Source organism: Cynocephalus volans, chromosome 3 (assembly GCF_027409185.1).
Source record: "Cynocephalus volans isolate mCynVol1 chromosome 3, mCynVol1.pri, whole genome shotgun sequence".
NCBI lineage: Eukaryota > Metazoa > Chordata > Mammalia > Dermoptera > Cynocephalidae > Cynocephalus > Cynocephalus volans.
In genome coordinates, this window is record NC_084462.1 from 179,683,962 (window position 1) to 179,708,492 (window position 24,531).

A 24,531-nucleotide genomic window follows, 5' to 3' on the forward strand; every position below is an offset into this window, starting at 1 on the left:
CAAATAACAAAGTAATAAAAAATTATTTCTAGCTACAAATGATCAAACATCAAGTCTAGATATTTTACACGTCATCTCAAATTCTCCCAACTTGCAAAGTTGAAGGTTACTGTATATACTCTGCATTAGCATATAAGAGGCTGACAGATCAGGGAACTCAGAACCCTTCTGAGGTTCCAACACCAGGGAGTAGCAAAATCTGATGCCAAAGCCCCTCTCGACCATGTGTTCTCTCAGAATTCCAGCTTCCCCTGCTGCCTGAAATGGCTTACACCCTCCTCTGCCTGGACATGCTGAGTATCTTTCCAATTCAAACCTCAGCTCTTCTTCATAGCCTACCTGACAGCTGTGCCTCTGGTGCCAAGACGGTCACTCCTCCTCTGTGATCCCCAAGCATTCATTCCCTTAGTAACTTTATTAAAGCACATACACTGCATTTTAGTTATTTGTGCCTCTTCCAGTAGACTGTGAAAGCAAGCACTGAGTTTATTCTTCCACGTACTTCTAGTACCTGGTACACAGTGAGCTTAGCAACAAACATTTACTGAATGAATAAATCTTGTAAGTCATCTAGTTCAACTCTTTTTCCTCTGAGATATTATAAGTGTCCACTTATAATATCTTTGCAAGCACTTGTTCCAGTTGAAGGTTAATTCCCTCATCTAGACTTTAGACAGCCTCTTGTTTAACCTCCTGACAATGAGCTGAGTTGAGTTTGGGGGAGCTAGACCGGTTTCCTAGCATTTTCTTCAGGTTTCATATCCCTTGTCTGGTTTCTTCACCCATTGCTAACATCTGTCCACCATCATGGTCAGTCTTTCTAGTGTTCCCTCTGGTTTACCACATCCTTCCAAAATGTGGTGCCATGCATGAAAGCCAACAGGCAGTAGAAGTAAGGTCCTTTGAATAGGACCAAAATCAAGTTAGATCAAAATTATCCTTAAAAATTCCTAGGGAAAGTGACAGGTAGAATGATCAGATGAGACCTGGACAGCCAATCTCTCACTGTAACAGAGCAGATAACTGTTTCTTTGGTAGAAGATGAACTAGAAGAATTGGGCCTGCATTTAGAGTCCATGTTACAGGGAAAAACATTTAACTTTAAAGATCAGAATCCCATTTAAGAAGAGGCACACAGAATTAAATCAGACTGGGGGAATGGTAGATGAGGTCTCCCTTCTCATGATCACAAAGCATATACTCACTGTGTGGGAATCACCCACACTATTTAAATCTTTTGTATACGTGTGTGTGTGTGTATGATGCAACTTCTTAAGTGAGCACATCTTCTTCAGTTCATGCATATATCCATTTACCCTGTTTATTGTATTCTTCTTTTTTCAACCACCTAGTTAACATCCTCCTTTATTTCTTATTAACTTTTAGAATTCAGCTTAACTTCAGACGTTTTTAACCTGGAGTTCCTGAACCTCTGAAATTACATCAAAGTTGAAAGAGTTTGAAAAGGCTTCACTACCTTTTCAAAGAGATCTAAGATACCAAAAGATTAAGGACCATTGTCTTAAGTGTTTTCTACCTGGGAGACCAGTTTGATTCCCCAAAGGGGAGCCAAAAAAAAAAAAAAGGAAAAAAAAATTGTTTACTACATGAATTGCCTTTGTTAAGGAAAGTTCCTTTATCTATTTAACAAATACTATAAAACAAAGAAATGAAGTTTTTTTTTTTTTTTTTTTTTTAAAAGATGACCGGTAAGGGGATCTTAACCCTTGACTTGGTGTTGTCAGCACCACGCTCAACCAGTGAGCTAACCGGCCATCCCTATATAGGATCCGAACCCGCGGCCTTGGTGTTCTCAGCACCACACTCTCCCGAGTGAGCCACAGGCCAGCCCAAGAAATGAAGTTTTATGTGAAGTAATTTATTACTCCTCTAAACAAAGGTACTGGGGTCTAAAGAGAAAAACTGCCTATTCCACAGCAAATCACAGTAGTCATTTAAGTATCTATTTTTTTTTTTTGGCATCTGGCAGTTATGGGGATCTGAACCTGTGACCTTGGTTTTATAAGGCTGAACTCTAACACAGCAGACCTTTAAAGCTAAAATAAACTCTTAAAACTTAACTCCCAATTCCCCTTCTTCAAAAACTTAAATCTTGTGCTCATTTGGAAAGATTCCATTGTTCTAGAGGAGCATAACAGCATTTAAAGAAACCAGGTACAGAACTGGAATGAAGAACAGGAAGAATTATAGAACTGTCTAATAGAATAACATGATAATGACTTTGGCTGTAGCAAAAATCATCTCACAGATAAGATTAGGATACACCAATTCTGCAATTTGGTGAAAAGTGGTTTCAAGACAGCCAATTCTGGAGCAGCCAGGAAGAGCCAGATGGCCCAGGAAAGTTTCTGGATGCCTAGAATACCATCAGGACGTGGGATACAAACCTTCACATCCTGGCCCCAGAGTGTAGGTGACAATGAGTTTGCACTGGCAAGTTCCCAAAGGACCCTAAACTTTGGAAAAGATTATGTTCCACTTTTAAACACTAAGAGGAAAGGTTATTTTCCCATCCAAATAATAAAATAAACTATCTTAAAAAGCAAAGACATCAATTTATATGATGCCAGGCATTAGATACTTTTGGGTACCACAATAAGAATGCTAATGTTTGGATGTTGACTGTTCAAGGAGACTGTAATAATGAAGAATATGACAGCCAACATGAAGTTACTGGAAGGCAAGCTATGAATCCAAGCAGACAAACTGTATCTCATCCAGTATCTCTTTTCTCTATGGGAGCAGTCAATCACCTGAATTTTGGGTCAATAGAATGAAATAAAATGTACAATAACCTACACCTAAGAGAGATAATCCTTTACCCCCTAAACCAAAGTTTCTGGCACTTTGGTAAGAGGCTGGTAAAAAACACTAACAAGCTCTAAGCCTGGCAAAAATGACAGTACATACCTAGGTTGCAAAAGACACTGCAGAGGTGGCCACTGGTCACGCTGGGCAGTTGAGCAGCTGAGACTGCCCTGCCCAGCCAGCCAGTCTTTAATAGTCTCCCCCTCTTTCTTTCAGTTTCCTTTTTAGAAAAGGCTTGGAGAAGAGCTCTTTCCTATTTACCCCACCCTTCAGCTTCCCGCACTTAGGGTTTCTTAGAAATCATTCAGATTCTCAGAAACATTTGAGCCTCTTGACCAACTTCCTTGATGAAACTTGCAATCAGGGGTGGTGGTGGGGGGGGCCCGGGTGGAGACCAGTGAAACCCTCTTGAGCGCCCAGCCATTAACTGGTCATTGCATCAGCCACTCCTTACCCCACGATGGCCTCCATATAACCTCCCCACCCTCTTCCCTTTCCCCACCCTCAGCATCAGTGTGAGTAACTGAGTTTATGTGTAGTCGTGGGGGGCGGTAAAGGCGCGCTGTAAATTCTCTGCGGCTGTGGTTCACTGAGGCGGCGCAGTGCGGTGGAAAGATCATGAGTTCTAGGGTCAGAGAGACCTGGGTTTCAATCCCAGCTTGGGCATTTTCTTGCTTGGAGACCTTGGGCAAGTCTTATTACTTCTCTGCTCCTCCCTCGGTTTCCTCATCTGAGAAAGGGCATAAAGGGGCCGGCCTGTGGCTCACTTGGGAGAGCGTGGTGCTGATAACACCAAGTCAAGGGTTAAGATCCCCTTACCCGTCATCTTAAAGAGAGAGATAGAGAGAGAGAGAGAAAGGGCATAAAGAAGCCTCCTACCGTTACCGGTGAGGGGACTGAGTGCAGCACCTTAGTCAAAGCCCCTGGCACATGGCAGACACTAAATAAAAGTAGGGGCCTCTCTCTTTGGGAAAGGGGAAGAATCAGCAGACGACGAAGGGTCGGTGCCGGCGAGAGTGGGAGTCAGGCCGGGTCGGCGGCGCTTGGAGGAAATGGGCGAGGGGGGCAGTGGGAGCCTCCGCGTCCCTCGCAGTCTACGACCCGGCGGGCCGCGAGCCGGGTTCTGGGGAGCATACCCCCGATCCTGGCGCGCAGGCGTCCCTGGGAGGGTCAGGTCATGGGCGCCGCCCAGGCGTCCTTCTCTCCCTCCCTCATCTCCTGACTTCACCTCCCCGGCCTCCAGCCCCTCACTCACCCGGCCATACAGTGCCCGGCAGCGCCGCCGGTCCGCCACCGGTCGCCTCCTGGGCGTCCGTGGAAACGCCGTCCGTCCGGAACAACTTCCGGCCTGGCTGCGCTGTCATTGGCTGTTCGCGCAGGGGCGGGGCGGAGCCTGCCGTTGATTGGCTGGCGTCCTTGGCGTCACGGAGGAACGCGACAGGGCGGCGGACTGCGGGCCGGCCGGCCGGCCTCCGAGAGAGCCGAGCGCTTCCGGTGCTTGTGGTGAGCGGCGGGCCCCGGGCGGGCGGGAACTGGGACCCGGCAAGCGCCCGGAGCGCTTCCCGCCTTTCCGCGCCGGTCTGTCATCCCCGCTCGCCTTCTCTTCATCTCCAATTCCTTCCGAAAGCGCAGTGCTCTGGCCCACCCTTGCCTCTTACTGTGGACAGCACCGCTAACTCCTATTCATCCTTCAGAACCCATCTCTGGTCATCTCTTGTTTGTTTCCTTCATCCGTCTTTGGCTTCTGGGGCAGGGTCCGTGTTTAGGGTTTAATCGCGGCCCACACCATACCCAACCACCCAGGGCCTGACACAGAGTAGGTAATCAGGAAATGTTTGTTGAATGAGGATATCCTATTTCTTTGACTTCTTCTGTGCCTCCCTCCCAGCAGGCTGTATTTCACAAATATTTATTTCTAGACGCTCGGGATCGAATAGCGAACAAAACGCACAGAAAGTCCTGCCCTCTTGGAGCTATCGTGCTAGTGACTGTCAATGCCACTCCCCCCTTCCTTAGCATCTTTCTGCAGTGCCCTTACCTTTTCTTTCTACTGGCTCTTTCTCTTCCTCTTAGTTTAATTGCTCCCCTCTTTTCAAGAAAAAACATTTTTCTTTTGCCTTTGAAACATAAAAGGCAACAAACACTCCCTAAAGTGTATGTTGTCCCCATCAGCTTCCAGTCTTCTCCATTTTTGCCTGTTTTCCTTGAATCATCCTGGACTCCTCTCTCACTCCATGCAACTGGTTTTGTTGGTTCAATCGTCAGTGCCTCTCATCACCTCTGCTCCCTCACCTCCTCCCGAGCGTTACCCAGATGTCACCTTCTCTCCGAGGCCTGCCTTAGCCTCCCTATGTGAAACTGCAGTCCCAAACCCACCTACCCTCCGCTTTCCTTTGTTTTACTTTTCTCCTTAGGATTTCTCACCACCCAGCAACCTCTATGTCTCTTGATTATGGTCTGTCTCTCCCCACTGGCATGTGAGCATGGTGAGTGCAGGGCATGATTTACTGTTCTGTTTTGCTCACTGTGGTGTTCCTGGTGCCTAGTGTAGGGCTTGGTGTGTAGCCAATGCTCCATCAATGTTTGTTGAACGTGTGAATGAAATGTATATGAGGCTGAGTGTATCAGGAGCCCTATCATCCACTCTGTTGTATTCATTCAGTCCTTGCTGCCTTGCCTTGTGATCTCTGATCTTTGATCTTTGGTGATAGACTGTGTCTTTAATTCTGGACACAGGCCTCTTCTGTGAGTTAACCTATGTGAATTCTTGGCTGGGTGGGAATCCATCCTAATGGCTGAGCATGGGCACCCTGGTGGTGGAAACCTGCTGGGTTCCCTGTGACAGAAAAGAGTGGGGTGCTGCTGTGGTGGGTTGTGCCTAGGTGCAGGAGGTGAGACTGGCTTCAGGACCAGGCTAGTATTTAGAGAACAGAAATGCCAAATCATTTGCAGTGCATAGTTCCATTAGTTTATAATTAGTCCATCATATTATCCATTTGAGATGGGCTGGCTAGTTTTGGAAGTTTTATTTAGATGATGGCTTTGCATGTAGAAGGTGTTACTTGCCTGGATTAGGCTGCTAGTGGGGACGGCATTATTGGAGGAGGCTAAATATGGACATTGAATGATGACCTGACTTTTACGGTAGTAGAGCCCTTCATGGTACCATTTGGGAGAAAGGTATGGAAGGGGTTGGGTGGTTGATTACGGGGAACATTGAAACCTACTGTCTAGGGGAAGAAGTAGGTCTGTAATGTCTTAACAAAGTACCTGGAGGAAATCTTTTGATGCTGGCCTGAGCCCACAAGTGGAGGAGGAGATCTATGTGGTTTATTAAGGTAGGGCACACTGGACTTTCTTGGAAGTTCATCCATTGCCTGAGCTTTCAATGCTATTCCACCATGCTCTCTGCTGTCCTGGGTGTGCCTGGCATCCTTGTTTTCCTCCTGATTGTACTTCATGTTAACAGCACAGAATTAAAATATTGAACTCCAGACCAAAGAACTTCTTTCAGGGAACTAGTTGGTAAAAATTTTATTGTGCATGATGGTTCAGAATTTCAGGAAGAATTTTTTTAAAAGGGGAAATCTACTGCTATGTGAATCCGTGTGTTTGGGGTGAAACAGGGAGATTTGGATCATACCCTCAGAATTGCTCCCACCACACTTGAGTGAACTGACACCGCAGGACCTCAGCCTTATGTTGTGGATCTGTCTGTCTGACTAGCTTAGAGTTGAGATAGGATATCTGGGGAAGAGTGTCCCAAGCAGAGAGAAAAAGAGGAAGGACTGGAGCACAGGGGGAGGATGAAGGTGAGGGTGGCATGCTTTTGCCACTTGGTGAATTCTGGGTGTCTTTCCATGTTTTCAGACCTCACCTTATTCATGTTGGTGAGCGTAGGTTGTTCTCATTTGTTGCTAATACACAGTGCTGCAGGCTTTTAAAAATACGTTTATCTTTACAGATGTATACATCTAGCAAACATATGCTAGTATTTGCATAGGATACAGTTCCAAAATGGGGTTGTTGGGGTAAAAACTATATGTGTGTAAAGTTGTAATACATACTGCTGAAATTGACCTTCCAAAAGACATCTTTAAAACCCTAAGTCTTTCTGTCCAGGCATTGTCTTTCCAGGTCTTCTTTTATGTCCTTCAATTAAAGTTTTCATTTCCTTCATGTTGGTCTTGCTTATTTTTTATAAGTTTATTCCCAGGTATTCCATAATTTTTATTTTTAAAATTACATCTTCCGATTATGCCTGGTATATAAAAAAGCTCTTATTTTTTATGTGTTTATACTTGGGGGTTTGAAATCTTGGATTTGCTAGGTGACGTGTTTTCTTTTAACGACATAAATATTCCTTCATGCGCATTTTCTGACTCTTGACTTTGTTTGGTCTTAGGTAGTTTTCCCTCAAAGGACAGAAGGAAACCATGTCTTCAATGGCTTCGTTGGTGTCTTATGATGATTCTGACTCAGAGGCTGAGACTGAGACTGTGGGAAGTTTTAATGCTGCTCGCCAGATGAAAGATGCTTCTGGTGTGGCTGAACCTCCTGGGCAGGATTTTGCATCTGGTATCCTGGTTAGAACAAAAGAGGAGGTGCAGTCCACGAAGCATAGTTTTCGTGAAGACCCGGGGAGCCATCGTCTCCCACTGGCTCGGCTCGGGAAAGGTGGTTGGGGATCTTGTCCTAGCCAGAGGCTACAGTGGCCCAGGAAGGAGCCTGAAGTCACCTTCCCCACCAGTGAGTCTTCTCATCCTTCTCTGTGGATGACCGGCGCTCCGGCCAGCCACATGCCCCTGGCAGCTGCCCACTTGAAGCAAGTAAAACCCTCTTGGGACTTCCCCAAGTTATCTTCCCGTGCTCAAAGCGAACCTGAAACCATAGGTAAAAATGGCACCTCTTTTCAGAGGAAAAGGCATGAGGACTGTGTGGTACCATATACCCCCAAAAGACTAAGACAGCAGCAAGCATTAAGCACGGAAACTCGCAAGAATAAAGGTGCAGAGCCACAGGGTACTTCTGTGGGGTGTGCCCCTGCCCCTCTCTGTGTGGCCCCCAGAGTGTCTGAATTTATTCAGCCATATTTGGACAGTCAGTATAAAGAAACCAAGGTTCCCAGGAAAGTGCTTTTCCATCTGAGAAGCCACAGGGGCCCTGTCAACAGCGTTCAGTGGTGTCCAGTCCTTTCTAAGAGCCATATGCTTCTCTCAACTTCTATGGATAAAACCTACAAGGTAAGAGTTGATGAAAATTTCTGTTTTCAGATGCTCTTAGGAATAAACTGCTGGAATGTTTTATTCATCAAAACAGAGTGAGGGCGAGAGTGGTTACAGGCTGAGTATTTCTTTTTGGGAGTTTCTTTAATTCTCTTTGTTGCATTCAAGAGAAGATTCTGTGTGCTCAGCCTTGGATCGAGGGTCCCTCCTGCCCCATTCCTTCCCTGACACTGCCTTGCTGGGGTCACTGGAGGATGCTGGTCCTTATCCCTCGTGGGGGCCCTGGGAGGCTGGCGTCACTGAGTGAGAGTGATTAGAGGGAGAAGAAAAGCAGGCCCAAGACCAAGCCCTGGGAACTGTGGAGTGCTGAGCAATGCCAGTTCTGTCCTGGGGGCTGTGTTGGGTGTGGGTATTGCAGGGGTAGAGAGACCCAGCCCCTGGGTGCAAGGGCTTGCACACTGTGTTAGGAGCTGTGGACAAGTGGACAGACACTTTCAACCCTGGGCCCAGGGCTCTGAGGACAGGACCTCCAGACACAGAAGTGTTCTGGGAACCTAGCGGCCAGGAGGGCTTGGTGATGGCTTCCCAACAGCGGAAGGTTTGCTTGGTGCAGGAAGAGCATTCTTGACTGGAGGAGCCCCATGTATGCATTGGCTCTAAGCCTGAGCCGGTGAGGGACCAAGGCTGGAGAAACATGCAGGGGCCAGATCAGGGCAGGCTGCCTGTGCCTTGCTGGAGACTTCTGGTTTTACAAGGAAACTTTTTTTTCCATTGTGTTATTTATTTTTACAAGCTGCTGAAGTAATGCGGGCTTGCAGTAAGCACTCCCCACAGCATGCAGGTATATGTGTGAGGGGGGCGTGCCACATACCCCTGGACCTGTTGCCAGCCCCTGTAGGATGTTCACTGTGTTCCTCCTCCTCACTGTTCTCGGTGTTTAGTAAAGCACCTGTGACATAGTAGATGCCAAATAAATGCCAGCTGAACGAAACTCTCTTGGAAAGAAAATGGCTTTCGAGGTGGAGGAACTTGGCTTCCAGTCCACTTTTGCTGCAGAGTAGGTGGTCGACTGGCCTGAGCTGGCCTGAGTCTGGTGTGTTACCCGTAAAAGGCATAATCATACCTGTGTCATGTGATCATGTGAGAACAATGCTTAAGAATTACGGGGCCACAGAGCCTGCCTCTGATCACTCTCACTCAGGTGCTCCACATGGGTGCTCAATAAATGTTAGCTTCTTCCCCCTAGTTTCCTCAGAGTTCTGGAACCAAGCTGCCCACATCATTTTACTTGCAAGATACATTTGGAGCTTTTTTCCCTAGGAGGCATTTTCTGAGGTGAATAAAAGAAGCTCCAAGTGTAGTGATGTCTTTGAAATGAGCCAAATCTAGGTGTGTCTTTTTTTTTTTTTTTGGCAGCTGGCTAGTATGGGATCTGATATGGGTGTCATTTTTAAGTGGCCAGAGTGTGAAGTAACTCGTGTGTCCTTTTCTGGCAAGGCTAACAGAGTTATGTGGGGAGAGAATATCATATTCTGTCTTCAGCCTGCACTCCTGGGATCTTTTGCTCAGGTCTTTGGCGCTTCTCCTGCCATGTTTGGGCCTGGGAAGTCTGCGTAGGAGGCTTCTGGCATCCCTGGTGTGGGTCATAGCATGCTTGGATTCATCCTGCAGTCCTGCGGCTTCTCAGCTCTCCTTCCTGAGAGTCTGCACCTGGCCCACAGAGGGCCAGGAGGGTGGGGGAGCCATCTGGAAGGTTTCTGATGGGCCTGGGTGGGGCCTGCTCTGCTCCTGGCAATGTCTGCTGGCCTTAGAGTCTGAGTGATAACCCCTTTGTTATCCTGAGCTTATCTTATTGTTGGGACCTTCTTCCCTCTATGCTTTGGCTCTTTGAGTTCCCGCCTGTTTAATTCCTGCTGAACAGTCAGGGCCCAGCTCAGACAGTCATCTCTGAAGTCTCCCCCATTAGGTCATATGTTGGACAAATGTTTAGCAAGCTCTGGCTTTGTGCAGGGCCCTGTTTTGGGTGCTGGAGAAGTAGTGTTGAGCGAGATAGACAAAGTCCTCACTCTTTGGGAGCTGACATGTTGATGGGTGTGTCCACACCTGGTCTCTTTGTGGTGCAGGGCTTCCTCTTCCCTCTCACTCTCTCCCTGCAGAGGCGAGTGCAGCCTTGCTTCTGCCCCTGCAGCAGCACACAGCGGTGCAGAGCTGCCGCCTGCAGTTAGCACCAATGAGGGTGTTCTGATGCTTGGCCCATGGCAGGAGTTTTGTGGTCACAGGGCGGGCCACCTGAGGGGCGCAGGTGGTCACCTCTCTGGGGCACTGGAGGGAAGGGGTGGGCAGCCTGGCAGATGCTGGCAGCACAGGCTGGAGAGGAGGCGGTTGCCCTGGGCGGAGATGGACGGAGCACCTTCCACTCAGGGTGTTGCCCCATGGAGAGGTGCAGGGGGTGGCAGACGTGTCCTTGTGGACACCCATCTGCCCGCCCTCCTAGCGAGTCTCCCAATGGTGAGGTGGCAGACCTAGGGCCCTGTGGGAACTGGTCTCCATCTGGCTCAGTAAAATGCTCTCTGGGCCTTGATAGCAGAGCAGAACAACTTGGTCAGCTAGGGTCACTTCTGCCTGGGCAATTTAGATTTCCTAAACAGAAGCATCCCCACAATAGTTTTTGAACAGAGAGCATCTTAGAGGAAGCCTTGATCTCTGGTGTTGTGGAGCAGATGGATATGCCAGGCACTGTGCCACTGGGGATGCAGGGAGAGATGTTCTCGCCCCACAGAGGGGAGATCGTGAGCAGCCAACTAATGGTGACACCTCATGACCAGAAGAGGGAGCAGTTGGTCCAGCTTGGGATGGCAGCTCATGCAGCTCAGGCGAGGGACTGTCACAGCTTCTGGGTGATTCACTGAGACCTGGGTCCGGGTCTGTGGGGCTGTCCTAGGTTGGGGGCTGGGGGTCTGTGACTGTGCCTGCCTGTCCCAAGGAGATGGTGTGTATGGTATAGGTGAGGACACTGGTATGGAGCCCCTCCCCCTGCACTGTCTATCACTCAGGGCGTTGGCACTGGAAGTGGCCCCAGGGGCAGATCACATCTGTCATCATGGGGTCAGGTCAGGGCCGACTATGGCTGCTAGGGTCAGTGTGGTGTCTTGAAAATCAGGGCTTTTATGATCCATAGATGCAAGCAGTGGTCCAGGGTCCTCCCTGCTTTAAAGTATTTGACAGTTTTCAGTGATAGGGTTATTTGGCAAGTTGGCTTTGGGCAAATTGACTTTGAGCAACTTTTCAGTGTGAAGAATGTGTGGCAGAGGGTGGAGAAGCCAGGCTGGGAACAGGGATCGGGGACCAGGTGGGGGATGGGGAGGGAAGTCCTGGCTGAGGCCCTAAGGTTCGTATGCGGTCTGGCTGGACAGCTTGTGGTGTTCTTTTCCCTCCCTGTGTCAGAGATCAGGCAGCAGGGTAGATCGTGGGGGCTGGGGTCACAGGACTTCAGCTTGAGTCCTCGCCCTACCACCTGCTGGTTGTGTGATCTCTCGCAAGTTATACTTCACTTCTCTGAGCCTCAATTTGTGTATCTGTGAAGTGGAGATAATTACACATGCCTTGCTGGTTTTCGTGAAAAATAAACAATGTTGGATGTGAATTCCCTAATATAGTGCCAGGCACATTGTTGGCACTTAGTGTGTGTTCCAGTTGTTGCTCTCCCCAAGAATTTTCTCCCATCCTTGACATGCGGTGGCCCTCTTATTCTACTGAGTAGCCACGGAAACGTATCTGCTTCACCTTGCTAGATTTTAAGCTTCTCAAGTACGGGAACTGTGCCAGATTCATTTATATATTCTCTGTAGCATCTGGCACAAAATTTTGCACGTGTTAAGTGATCAATAACGATTAAAAAATTTTTTTTGGATTTTATTGCAAGCCTTTGGGAAAGGATTGTCTTTTGTGTGCATAAATCCTGTTTACCACTAGGGGGCAAAGTAAGACAATATGAGCAGCTCATCCAAGCTTCTAGAATGTGGAAGAATCCTTGATTCAAGGTAACATTTACTGAAAGATGATTTCTCTTCTGATCAGGAGAAAAACAACAGAATCCCTCTGATTAATGTAAAGAACGTAGAGTGCCAGTGCCTTCATCTCCTTACAACGTAGCTGTGGAATTCATAAGCTTCAATTGAGCACATTACAGTGGGAAGATACTTATTTTAATATGTTCTAAATGCTCCGTGAGCTGTAAAATATGCTTATATTAGTCTTGAAAAATTTACAGCTAGAGAAATTAAGTAAAACAAAACAATGACTCATAATTCCCCACTGATGCTGTTTTCTTTCTGGATGATTCCTTCCTGCCCTTGTCTGTGAGCATGCATGTTTTTTCATAACTGTAATCCCAGTACAGATACCCTTTTACATACTCTTTTCATTTCCCAGTGAACTCATTTGGCCCAACACATTTGAGCACTTACTGCATGTAAAGGTAGAATTCAGACTTTGATGCCTTTTTTGAAGGAAAAACCACAACGTGGCCTGCTTTAAGTAAACACAGCTAACTGTTATTGTCTGCCCCCTGTGCAGAGCACTCTGCCAGGTACCAAAGAAAGGGATTCCTGAAAGCATGAATAAGGCAAGTTTCTGCTTACAGGGACTTGCTGTCCATTTATGAAAACCTGGAGTTCTAAAACAGAAGGTTTTTTAAATTAAGTGAATTAGTTATTTATTTGCTTTACAAAATAATTTGCTGTAGAAATTCTTTAAATAACAACCTTCCTTAAAATGTTTATAAAAACACAAAATCCAAAAAACGTTTCCATTTTTGATCATGAATGTAACAGATCTTATGGTAAAAAACTTTGAAGATACAGAAAATATGAAGTATGAAGGAGAAAACAGAAATCTTTGATAATCCCCAACCCCAAATCAGCACCTCTTTAATGTGAGGGACCTTGCTGGTCTGGGTCACTATATTTCTAAATGTTTACCCAATTGGGCTTATTGCACAATATCTACAGCTTTGAATTCTGGTGCCCCCCCCCCCATCTTTTGTAGTGTTTGTAAGGGGTGTTTTTCTACCTTATTAAAAACTTTTCCCAAACATATTTTTATGACTATCTCAAATTCCAAACTTTGCTTTGTCATTTCCGTGTTGTTATAATTTCCTGCTTTCATATTTTAAATAATCAGTACTGCAGTGAACATGGCTATACATAAATGTTGTCTTTTTTGTTGCCTTAATGCAGTTAAAATGGGCTTTGATTTACACCTGGGCTTTAGCTAATGCCCTTGTGTGTGGTGAGTGGAACCTGCATAGATTGGCAAAGCTTCAGTGCCATTGTTGTATGACAACTCCAGGACTCGCATTCCATATATGCTGCTTAGCTGTGTGACTTTGGGGAAATCACTTAGCCTCTCTGATTCCCCAGTTCCTTACTGGTAAAATGGGGACAAAGGCCACGGATTAGGATTGTTGCTGTGGGGAAGAAATGAAAAGATCCAGCCCAGTGCCTCATATGGGGGGATGCTGAAGAACTGTTTTCCTGACTCCACCGTGCCTGTATTGATTAGTTAAAAAATAATTGTAAACATCTTGCTACAGCTTTTATCTGAATAAAAGATGCATCGATTGTTAAAAAAAAAAAAAGATTGTAGAAAAGACAAATCACCCAGAGTCCTCCAACTTAATTAACTCGTTTTTGTGAATCTTTTCATAGTCTGTCTCTCTATAAACATCTTTTTAAAGAGTTTCAGAGTTCCTGAGATAAGTACTTTTAAAATTTAAAGAGTTTTTGGGATTATGTGTACCAAGCTGTTCACATTCTCCCTTTTTGTGTTCTGCACATTCAGAAGGTCTGTGTTAGAGGGCTGGGTCCAAGTCTCCAAACTGATCACATTTAAAATGGGATAGAAGAAAAAGAATTGTGCAGCACTTTGCCAGTTTACAGAGCAGTTTTGCGTCTGAGCTTCTGGCAATGCTGGGGAAGTGGCTTTACAGCTCAGGGGAGCGAATTGGGGGCAGGAAAGATGTGTCTACCTTCCTCCGACCAGTGGTGCCAGGTTCAGCTGGTTTTTGGGCACCCTGCCCATGTGCATCTGAAGGAAAGGACTTTGTTCTGATAGCTGATAACACAGGATGGGGTCTTACTATGCCCTTCACCAGCTGTGTGGCCTCTGACTGGGAACACAGATGAGAGAGGATGGAAAGCACTAACCATTATCAAGCGCTTACCACATACTAGGCCCATTTCTAAACACTCCACCTCCTCTTCACAACAGGCCCAAGAGGCCAGGCGTTTTCTTATTCCCATTTTACTGATCAGGAAATTGAGGCTCAGAGAGGTTAAGACATGTGTTCACGGTCACACAGCTGGTAAATGATCAAGGCAAGATGGGAAGCTAGCTGTCAGATTACAGAGCCTAAGCAAAAAGAGCTAAAAACCCACTCTGCTCTCCCATCTCTGAGAATAAAGGATGGGAAAGCATATCTCTTCTTCCAAGTGGTGCCCATACTTCATCCCAGCTTCAAAATCTCGTGGTTCTGTTAAGGGGGATAAGGAAGAGAGATGATTTCCGTGGTGGTTTGGATTTGCATTTTTATGTATTACAGGATCCTGTTGATTTATCATTGTTAGTGTATCTGATTATATTAGGGTGTCTTAGATGTTCTTTGTAGAAAGTGATATATTTCACATTCAAAGACAAGGAATTTATGGATCCAAGTGCCAGAGTGAGGGTTTATTTCAGTTTTTGAAAGAATTATTCTTGATGGATTTTACGAAACGAGACTGAGAAATGATTTGATGTGTGGAGTGAGAAGTCATGGAGCATTATGCTGATGATTGGCAATTTATTCCAAGCACGAGGCAAACCTACTGCAAATGAGAGGCACAGCTGGGAAGGTGGTTTGGGTTGCGGTGGTGGGCGTTTGGCGTTTGGGGAGTGAATGATTAACAGTGCATCCAGGGTAATTAGGTAAAGGCGAGGAGGGAATGTGGGTGTGTGTGTGTGTGAGCATGCTTATGTGTGTGCGCTAGCGGGTGCAGAGATTATCTACTTCCATTTTCATTTGACAGGGACCCAGAAAGGGAAAAACACTTGCCCAGGGCACACAGTGAGGTGTTTGGAAGCTTCCCTGTCTGAACTCTATGTTTGCTCCTCTCCCTCCCTTTCCACCTTCCAAAGGAAGTTCAGAGTCCTCTACTTTGTCCCAGGATTGGGAATGAGGAGGCTGCTGAGCCTCTGGGAAGAGCTGTAAGATTCTGAGCTGGAACCTTCTCTTCGTGGGAAGTGAAGTTTTTTTGACACTCATCTTCCCTCATGTGAAAGCTGCGATGTTTCTGAGGCCAACAGATGAAACATTTCCCAATTCCCATTGCCTTACAAGCTTGTGTCTTACAGAAGATACCTTTGGTTGAAGAGGAATAAGAACAGGAAAGTGTGGCAAACCCATGCTGTGTTTTCTGCTTTTCGGAAACTTCATTCTGTTTAACTTAAGCAGCTCAGTGTACCAGGGCAGGGTGGTGTGCTCGCCAGAGGCTGAGGGGAAGTAAGCAGTGCTGTGTGAAGGTGCAGGCTCTGTCCTCAGGGGCAAGCCTCATCCAATCTCATCTTATGTCATTAAAGAGGAATAGAGCAATTTGGAAAAATGCTTTTAATGTAATTGAAAAATGCAGATTGCAAAATTGGCACACTTAGGACTTGAGACAATCTAGTAAATTATTTCTTGCTGCTTATAAAACTTGGACACAGAAGACTCTTAAAGGCGCCCATCTAGTGCCCAGTGATAGCTATATTCTTTTTCTTTTTTAAAAATGATTTATTTTAGATTTAATTTGTTTCATCATAAAAGTGGTAAAAGTTTGAAGAAAATGGCAGAAATTAAAGGATTAACCATAGACCCTCCAATCAAACATAATGACTGAATGTTTTGCAAGTAGCATTTCCTTCTAGGCTTTTTTCCCATGTCTATCAACTAGTTTTAATCATACCATAGTACTTTGTTTTTGTAACACACATTTAAGAAATACATGATGGTCATTTCTCCTCCAAATTGCTAGTATTTTTTCTCCTTAAAAGAAGGGTTGAATAAGTCACTCCAACCTTTTACCCTTTTCTCCTAGCTTATGCTGTTTCTAGTCAGGTGTTTTCTTTTGTCCTTTCTCCTCGGTGGACACAGCTTTTGTGTAGATGCGTCACATATTGGAAGTAGTGGAGCAGGATGTAAGGAGGAGAGCACTGGTGTGCAGCCAGAGGTGCATGCGTGTGGGAGCAAGGCGTGAGCCCAGGATCCCCGGAAGCCTGCCTTCACTGGGCTTCCCATCTGGCAAGCTTCCTGAAGTTTCCTTACTTGACAAAGGATAAAAGAGCACATACCTCAATCCTCCACATAGAATGCTGTGATCCAGGCTGAAATGCAGGGAGGACCCGATGTGCTTTGGAAACCTAGACCCAAGTGGCCCCATAGCTCTGCTTTGCCAGGAGTCATGGAGCTGTTGCAGGCCTGTCTTCCCTTGCCAGGAGTGGGCATTGGGGACCTCTGTCCCTCTGTGAATAGGGTCCATACAGGGAGGGAGACACTCTCAGGGCTGTTGCTGGTCAAGGTCTTTTGAGTTTGGAACTCTGATTAGTTGAATATTCTGGATGTCCCTGGATTAAGATTCTAAGTTTCTTTTCTCTCTCATTTTCTATCTCTTTGTCTTTCTGTTATATTTTTTTCTGGGAAATTTTTTCCACTGTATCTTTCAGTCTTTTTTTTTCTTGTTTTGATTTTGTATTCTGCTGTCATATACCTAAACATTTTTTATTGAAGTATAACTTACATTCAGAAAAGCATTCTGTTCTGTCATATTTTTACATTCCAAAGGCTGTTTCTTATTTTCTGAATGTTCCTTTTTTAAAGATAGTATTTTTAAAAATTGTATATTTACAAGGTCTTTTTTTAGGTCTCTGAGTTCTTTGAAAGTTTTCCTTTGTTTTCTGAAATGTTTCAGTCTCTTTCTAGCTCCTTAGGTCTTTTTGTTTTGGTGTCTGTGATCCATGTTAGATTTTTTCTGCGGCTTATTCTGATTCAGGAGGAAGGCCCTAAAAAGCTGACCTGCCCAGAAGCTGTGTCTGTGTGTATGTGCATGTGTGTGTGTGTGGGGGGAGGGTTGGGGGGTTTGTCCACAGTGAGCTTGCTGTAGGGTTATGAGCAGCAAGCTGGCGCTCATCACAGGACCCCCAAATGTGAATACCTGTATGTGTTTTCTCTTAGTCTGGCCAGTTTCTGAGGGGAATTTTCTGTTCCTCTGGGGTGGGCTCAGCCTGCTGCCAGCCTTCTGGCATCTGAGCTGGGGAAGAGGGTTAGGGTCTCAGCATTCAGCCTGCAAACTTCACGTCTCCATCCTGTCCTCCAGCTTGTTTTCTTTTTCACTCACATCCCTGGCTCGTCTTTTCCTCCCAGTGCACAGATCTGTGTCATTCTTTTCAGTGGCTACACAGTGTTCCATTTATGGCACACACCATCATTTACGTGCAAAAGTGGCTGAGTCTTCTTACCCTCCACAGTGGCAGAAATATTACTTTTCTTAAATGTCTGCTAATTTAATTGTAGCTTATTTGAGAACCAAATGACTTCATTAGTGTACAGCTCTTTTAGAACTGGACCTGGCACCTCGTTAATTCTAAATAAGGGTTTGTTATCTTGGTTTTTGTCCATTAATCTCCTGCTGTCTTAGTGTTTCTTTTATCCAGGCAATTTGCATATTAATAATATTGACCCTTTATCATATTTCATCTTACTTTACTTCCCCCACTGTGTTGTTTGACTTTGAATTTTGATATTTCATCATTATTATTTTTTTTAACAGAGAAGACCTAACATTTTTGTAGTCAAGCTTATGGACCTTTCCCTTTGTAATTGTCCTGTGGCTTTAGAGAATGTCGTGTCCTCCACCCGACATCCGATAGTCACCTATGTTTGACCTTCATCTAGCAGTGATTAGCTTGAGCCAGTTTCAGTTCTCATCAGCGGGTCCGAGGCAGGCTGTGCGCCACTGTGATGAATGTGCGCCTGGTGCCAGGGATCGATCGGCATATTAAGGAGCCGCGCTGACGTCCCAGCAGCCTGCTTCGTGACGCTCCCCCACTGACGCTGGCTACTAATGATTTAGAATGACCTTCTTCCCACTCAGCTTATTCCACAGGGCACAGGTCCACCACAGCCTCCCAAACCTTTTTTAAAAAAAGAAATGTTGTATTTGACCATAAAAGAAATACACGTACGCAATGGAAAAAAACAGAAAGGTATAAAGAAGAAAAAAATTGCCCATGGTCTCTCTACCCAGAGGCAATAACTGTAGACTTTTTGGTATATTTCCTTCCAGTCTTAGAACAAAACGTAGCTGAGCTCCAACTATACATATAATTTTTAATCTTTTTGCTCCCACATAACTGCAGCAGCAGTTTTTTAATGCTATAATTTATTGCAGTGGTTTGCAGTGTGGTCTGCAAACCCCTGGGGGTCCTCGAGACCCTTTCAGCGGGTCAAAACCATTTTCATAATAATACCTACAAGTTATTTGCCTTTTTCATTCTCATTCTCTCATGAGTGTACGTGGAGTTTTCCAGAGGCTATGGGACGCGTGCTGTTGTAGTAGATTAAATACAGAAGCAGATATGAAAGCCCAGCTGTCTTGTATGAAGCCAGACATTAATGAGATCTGCAAAAATGTAAACAATGCCTTCTCACTAATTTTTTTGTCTTGGAAAATATAGCTTTTTTAAAAAATAAGAAATACGTTGTTTTTGTTAACATGTGGTGAGTTTATTGTTACTTTTACATAAATTAGTAAATGTTTAAAAATGTCCTTGGTTTTTATTTCTAATATGCTAAATCTTGATAGCTATAACCCACATAAACAACAGCTCTTTGAGGTCCTCAATCATTTTAGACAGTGTAAAGAGGACCGAAAGGTTTGAGAACCACTGTTTCCTTTATGTCTGTAGTTCCACTTTGGGGGATGTCACTAAATGTATTGGTAAAAACAGCAGCCCGTCCCAGCTATGGGGCAAGTGAGTAGGTTCTGGTCCAGCTGTGTCCTCATCTTCTTCTGCTTGGTTAGATTTCCAAACTGCATGACAAAAACGTGATCGCAGGGGTCCAAACCTCCTTCAGACCACCTGCATCTTCCCTCCTGCCCTTCTGCCCTTTGTGAAGAAGATTTAACAGCGTTACAAAACGGTGAGAAAAAATCTCCCAACTCCAACATACATTAAAATTATGATTATCCTTTTAATAACCTCCCATCAATTTCTGGCCCCTCTGGGCTTGTGTTTTTCACAGAGTGCGCATGGTGCTGCAGCCTGCTCTCCCACTTAACATGCTCTCCCAGCCCTTCCCACCGCTGCACCATCAGCCACTGCTGCGTCTCGAGGGCCGTCAATTTTCACTGGTTCCATGACGCTCTATCGCGTTGATTAACTGTAATTTACTTAGCTGCTCTTGGACACTTAGGTGGTTTCTAATTTTTGCTATTATAGATAATGCTGAAGAGATTATCTTCATGCATGAAACCCTTTTCTGTTGGATTATTTCCTTCAGATTGATTCCCACAAGTGGCACCACTGGGTCAAAGGGTTGTACATTTTCATGGGTCCAGATACGTCTCCTGTCAGATTGCTTTCCAAAAGGATTATACCAATTTGCACTGCCATCGCAAAGCCTGTGTAATAACCAACTATTTTGCTTAACTATGATGCCTAGAATTTTCCTTTGGAGCCCTGAGGGGGCAAAGGCCCTTATCTAAGTGACTGTGACCTATAATTATTTAGACTAACACCAAAATTGCTTTCAGAACATTTTTAACATGCTGAGTTTAGAACTGTAATTCACATACATGCCAGCATTAAAAGTTTCACAAGTAGCAATTTCTCTCCCCCTACTTACAGTGTGTTTACACAGCCTAGGACAACTGTGGAGAAAAGGAAAGAGCTTTTATAAACAGAAGTGGTCTCTTCCTGAACTAGTTGAAGTGTTATTTTGAAAGGTACAAAACACAAATTAAGACATATTTTCATTGTAACTTTTGGTTAGAAATGTTGTTTGTTTTCGTCCCAGCCTCTTTTCATGTTCTTTTACTCTCATTCAAGTGTGTTCTGAAATGTGCTGGGACCTCAGACTCTTGCCATGTTGCTGTTAGCCCCAGGGGTGGGGGGCAGTGGGGGGACATCATGGCTGTCATCAGGTGCTGGCAGGGCTGCCATGGGGAAGAGGACTTGGACGTATCCTGGTGTGCTCTGAGGGCAGAAGCAGGACATGATGGAAAGTGCAGGGAGGAAGAGGTCAGTGCATTGTGAGAAAGAACTTTCCAGCACTCAGAATGGGTCAACTTGGGGAGTGGGCTGCTTGGAAAGAGAGTGAGGGCCCTTGTGTGGAGGGGTTTAGGGCAGGTTGGAGCCTATTTTGCCCAGCAGGTGGGCTGGGAAGTACATGCAGGCCTGAGTCAGGGACTGGGGTAGCAGGTGCCAAGGCCCCTTCTGGCGTGGTATGTGCTATGGTGAGGGCAAAACGGTGGCTGCGTACCACTCTGCAGAGAACCCTCAGCTTGGCCCTGAAATACGCTGCCCCCGGCCCTCACTGCAGCCTAGCACAGGGCTCCGCACCCTGCACACATTCAAGGAGTCAGGCACATCTCTTCCCTAATTTCTCTGCACTTCAGCCTTCTCATCTGTGAAATAATTACCTCACAGGGCTGTGAGGATCAGACGAGGTTAGATGTGTGAAACCACTTTGTAAACCATAAAGCCCTTACGAATGGAAGGTATTACCCAGAACTCCAAGCCAGGGTTTATTCTGTAATTGCCTCCTAAGCTGCGTTCCTAAGCGCGTGAGGCTTGCAATCCAATTTGCCTCCAGTTGCCTTGATTCGCCGATCAAGTAATCCGGTGTGTACCCATTGACTCTAGCAGGCCTCGAGGACCTCGGGCTCCTCTAGGTGTGGCTGCCCATTTTCCAGCTCAGCAGCGTGACAGCGGCTGCTGTTGGTTGAGGTGGTTACTTGGGGTGCGGCTCAGCTGATGAGCCTCTGGAAGTCTCCATCAGCCAGGCTCCTCGACTTGCTGCCGTGTGGCCTGTGGATTCCTCAGGCCTTGCTTTGTGCTGGCTGTCTGTGGTGCGAGGAGAGAGGGCCCTTCGCTGTGGTGTCAGAGGCCTGGTTTTTCCTCTTCCTTCTTTGTTTGGTCATCTATCTGTCTGTCCAGCCATTGGCAGAACTCTGGCTCTGTACAAGGCCTTGGGCTCAGACAGCCCAGACCCAACCTTGCTGGCAGGAAGGCTAATGGGGGACAGACATTGAAGCAGACCCGAGGGAGACAATGTGACAGGCCCTCCAGGGGCCACCTAAGTTGGGGACAGGGAAATACAAAGGAGAATGGGGTGGGCCTGTCAAGTCTTGGGGATAGGACAGGAGAAGCTTCAGAGAAGGTGAAAGTCAAGCTGGGTCTTGGGAGATGAGGAGATAAGCAGCCAGGTGGGTGGGGAGAGTGGCCCTGTGCTGTGCTTATTGGTAGGCTGTGTGGAGGAGACAGCAAGGGTGGCTCAGGTGCAGTGCTTGGGCCTATCATCGGCTTTAGGTCTGGGTGGTCAGTGGCATGAGGCCAGCTGCCGCTTCCTGTGCTGTGCTGGGTTGGGCACCACACTGGGGTTTTACATCTCATTTATCCACAGCTGGGGCACAGGACAGTCTGCTGAGCTCAGGAGTTCCATTTAGGGGTTCCATCTCAGCCTTTGCACTTTCTAATTTGGTGGCTTAGTGTAAGTTATTTAACTCTCTGGACCTTAGTGTCCCCGTCAGTAAATCAGGGATAATAATAGCATCCACCTCAGCCTTCTGAGGATTAAACAAGAGAACCCATGGAAAATGCTTAGGACACTGCTAGGCCTATGGTTAGCACTCCATAATGTAAGCTGGCATCCTTGTGCCTATTTTACAGATGGGAAAACTGAGGACTAGAGAGGGGCATTGAAGAACATGTAGTGCCTGAGCACAGAGCTGGCATTTGAACTCATCAGCCCTTTCTACTTCTGCATTCTGGGATTGTTCTAGTTGCCTCCCTGCTGGGGAGCTGCAAAGGGTAGTCATGTGACCATGGTGAGCCCTTTAATTTTTGAGTCTTAATGAGCTCATCTGTAAAATGGAAAGAGCTCTAATATAAGTTCCATGATGGCAAGAAATTTTTTTTCTCTTGTTATATATCTCTAGTTCTTGAGAGAGAACTGGGCACATCGTAGGTGCTTACAAGGCATTTGAGAAGGAATGAATAACACCTGCTCAGTCTACCATACTCTCGTGGGCTTCCTTGAACCTCAGGGGTATGGAGAATCTTGGGAGGTCCCATCCTCATTCCCTGACCCCATTCCTCACTCTGTGCAGTAAGTATTCCCGAGGGGAATGGTTTGTTAAATGTGGCCAGGTTTGTGAAGGGGCTTTGGAAACTGTGCTGGGAGCTAAATCAAAGAGATGATTGTTCCACATCTGCTGAAATGTTTGTGTTTATGCTCCCAGGTAATTGTCTTGGGCTGATGCTTGTAGCTTGTGCGTTTGTTTATTATTTATTTATAAATCATAAATCCAGAAAGGATTTCAGGAAGCTTACAATAAAAGATACGAACACAGTAAAGCTGTTAAAACAAAACAGACCATTAAAAGGCACCCGGAAGGAGAAGGAAGCTCATAAATCAAGTGCAGAGCTAGCCTGTTTCTGGCCGGTGCCTTCCGTCTTACTCCATGAGCTCTTGTAGCCCCAGGGCAGGAGGCAAAGGACTGCCCAGTTCTTGCTGCCTGAGGGAAGCCAACACATGTGTTCCACATGGGGATGTGGGCTGGCAGGACAGTGGTGCTAAGAGGGAAGGCAGTGAGTATCGTCTGGGGGCCATGTCTTGGCTGCCCTGGGATGAGATAAGGCTCAGAGGAGAGGTGAGGGGGACATTTCTGTAGGATTCAACCTAAGGAGAGGTCTTGTGCTGTCCACAAGGTGGGATGCAGCAGGGCCAGACAGCCTGTGTTGTTCTCTTTTCTGTGGCTCAGTTTCTGTCCTGCCAAATGGCGATAATAATAATCAGCTCAAAGAACTTTTGTGAGGATCAGTGTGGTGCTGTTTGGCCAGACACTTGGCCTTTGGAAAATGTTTTTGTTGCGGAGCTGACCCGTGTGGGTTGTGATTCTCACAGTGAATGTCGTGCTGGGCAAACTGCTCAAGTCCGTCTCTTGGGCCCCCAAGTTTGGAGGAGGTGGCTCTGGAGGGGGCGTCAGGATGGGGTCTCCCCTCATGCCCTCGACTCTGTCCACACTGACTTTGTCGAGCGTGGCCCGTTCATTATTGCTTAAAAACACTTAAGGAGTTCAAAGCAAAGGGAACATACTTTTTAATTATTTCTCTGCTTGTCTCCAGCAATGCTGTTGTCAAGGAAACCAAAACCTTTGAAAAGCTTTTCAGCTTCCCGGTCGGAAGAGGATACTTGTACAGTGCTTATATTGTCAGTGGAAATGGACCTGTCGTTCTACAAAATCTGTTTCTTTTAAAAGGATTTGCTTTCTTCACTTCTTACAAATAGAATCTTTTTGACCTTTTAACAGAAGATGGAAGGTTGTTACTGGTATTTTCTCTTAAAATAATTGCCTGCATTCTTGACTCATAGTATTTCATTCATTCAGCATCTGTTGGGAGACTTGGGTGCTTGGGATGGGAGTGGGACACGGAGATGAATACTGCCTCAAAGCCTTCCTTGAAAGGCTCCTGGCTCAATGGGAAGAAGAAATAGGAACACAGATCATCACAGTGCAGCATCCTGACTGCTCCGAGGGATGGAGGAAAGATGCTCTGGGCATAGAGAACAGCCCTGGGGAGGGGCAGTGCCAGTAAGAGTCACAGAGGGGTCTTAAAGGGTGGGTAGACATTGCATTGTAGCAAAGCAATGGAGGAGCATTCTGTGCAGAGGGAAAAGACTGCACAAAGGTGTGGAGGCATGGAAGAGTGTGCTCCCATCAGTAAACTGCAAGGCAGTTAGATGGGGCTAGTGGGTCAGATGCATCAAGCCTGGGGAGCGAGACAGTCTGGAGAAGGCCTGTGAGGCAGAAGATCAGAAGTGGGGAGAGTGATGAGGTTGTAACACACGCTTTTCAACGCACATTCTATTTCCCTCGGACTGAGCCCTGCTTCTTGATGCATGTAGGCACGTCACTCTTTACGTTCTAGCTTCAGAGGGAAGGACACTGCTAACGTGCTTTGCATTTAATAAATCACTTTTGCTGCAGAAGCTTGGCTTTCACTGTAGTGTTTCAGCCAGCATTCCAGTAAAACTTTATGATAGTTAAGCCCATCAAAGGCATTCGTTTTATATGAAAAAGATAAGTCATTGTTAGAAAAACAGGAATCTTACTTTTAAACAGCGCTTGTTATTTTTCTTGTAAAACTTTAAAAATTAATTTCAGATTTATAGCAGAGT

At 45.9% G+C, this 24,531-nt stretch overlaps 2 protein-coding genes across 5 annotated transcripts in view; one reads left to right on the plus strand and one right to left on the minus strand.

Moving 5' to 3' along the window:
- The window catches only part of WARS1 (tryptophanyl-tRNA synthetase 1), a 36,375-nt gene extending 32,222 nt beyond the window's left edge, over nucleotides 1-4,153 (minus strand). Inside the window, exon 1 of one of the 4 annotated variants that reach the window (XM_063090582.1) lies at nucleotides 4,085-4,153. The gene's annotated coding sequence lies outside the window, so the exon portion shown is untranslated. Of the gene's footprint in view, nucleotides 1-2,931; nucleotides 2,985-4,084 lie in introns of those variants that run through there. The other 3 variants (XM_063090583.1, XM_063090581.1, XM_063090585.1) reach the window with 3 other exon arrangements.
- A 109-nt stretch (nucleotides 4,154-4,262) lies between these two features.
- WDR25 (WD repeat domain 25) overlaps nucleotides 4,263-24,531 on the plus strand; it is a 144,365-nt gene continuing 124,096 nt past the window's right edge. The window contains exons 1-2 of the mRNA XM_063089669.1: nucleotides 4,263-4,332; nucleotides 7,235-8,072. Coding sequence (XP_062945739.1) covers nucleotides 7,266-8,072 — 807 coding nt within the window. The 5' untranslated portion in view covers nucleotides 4,263-4,332; nucleotides 7,235-7,265. The remainder of the gene's footprint in view (nucleotides 4,333-7,234; nucleotides 8,073-24,531) is intronic.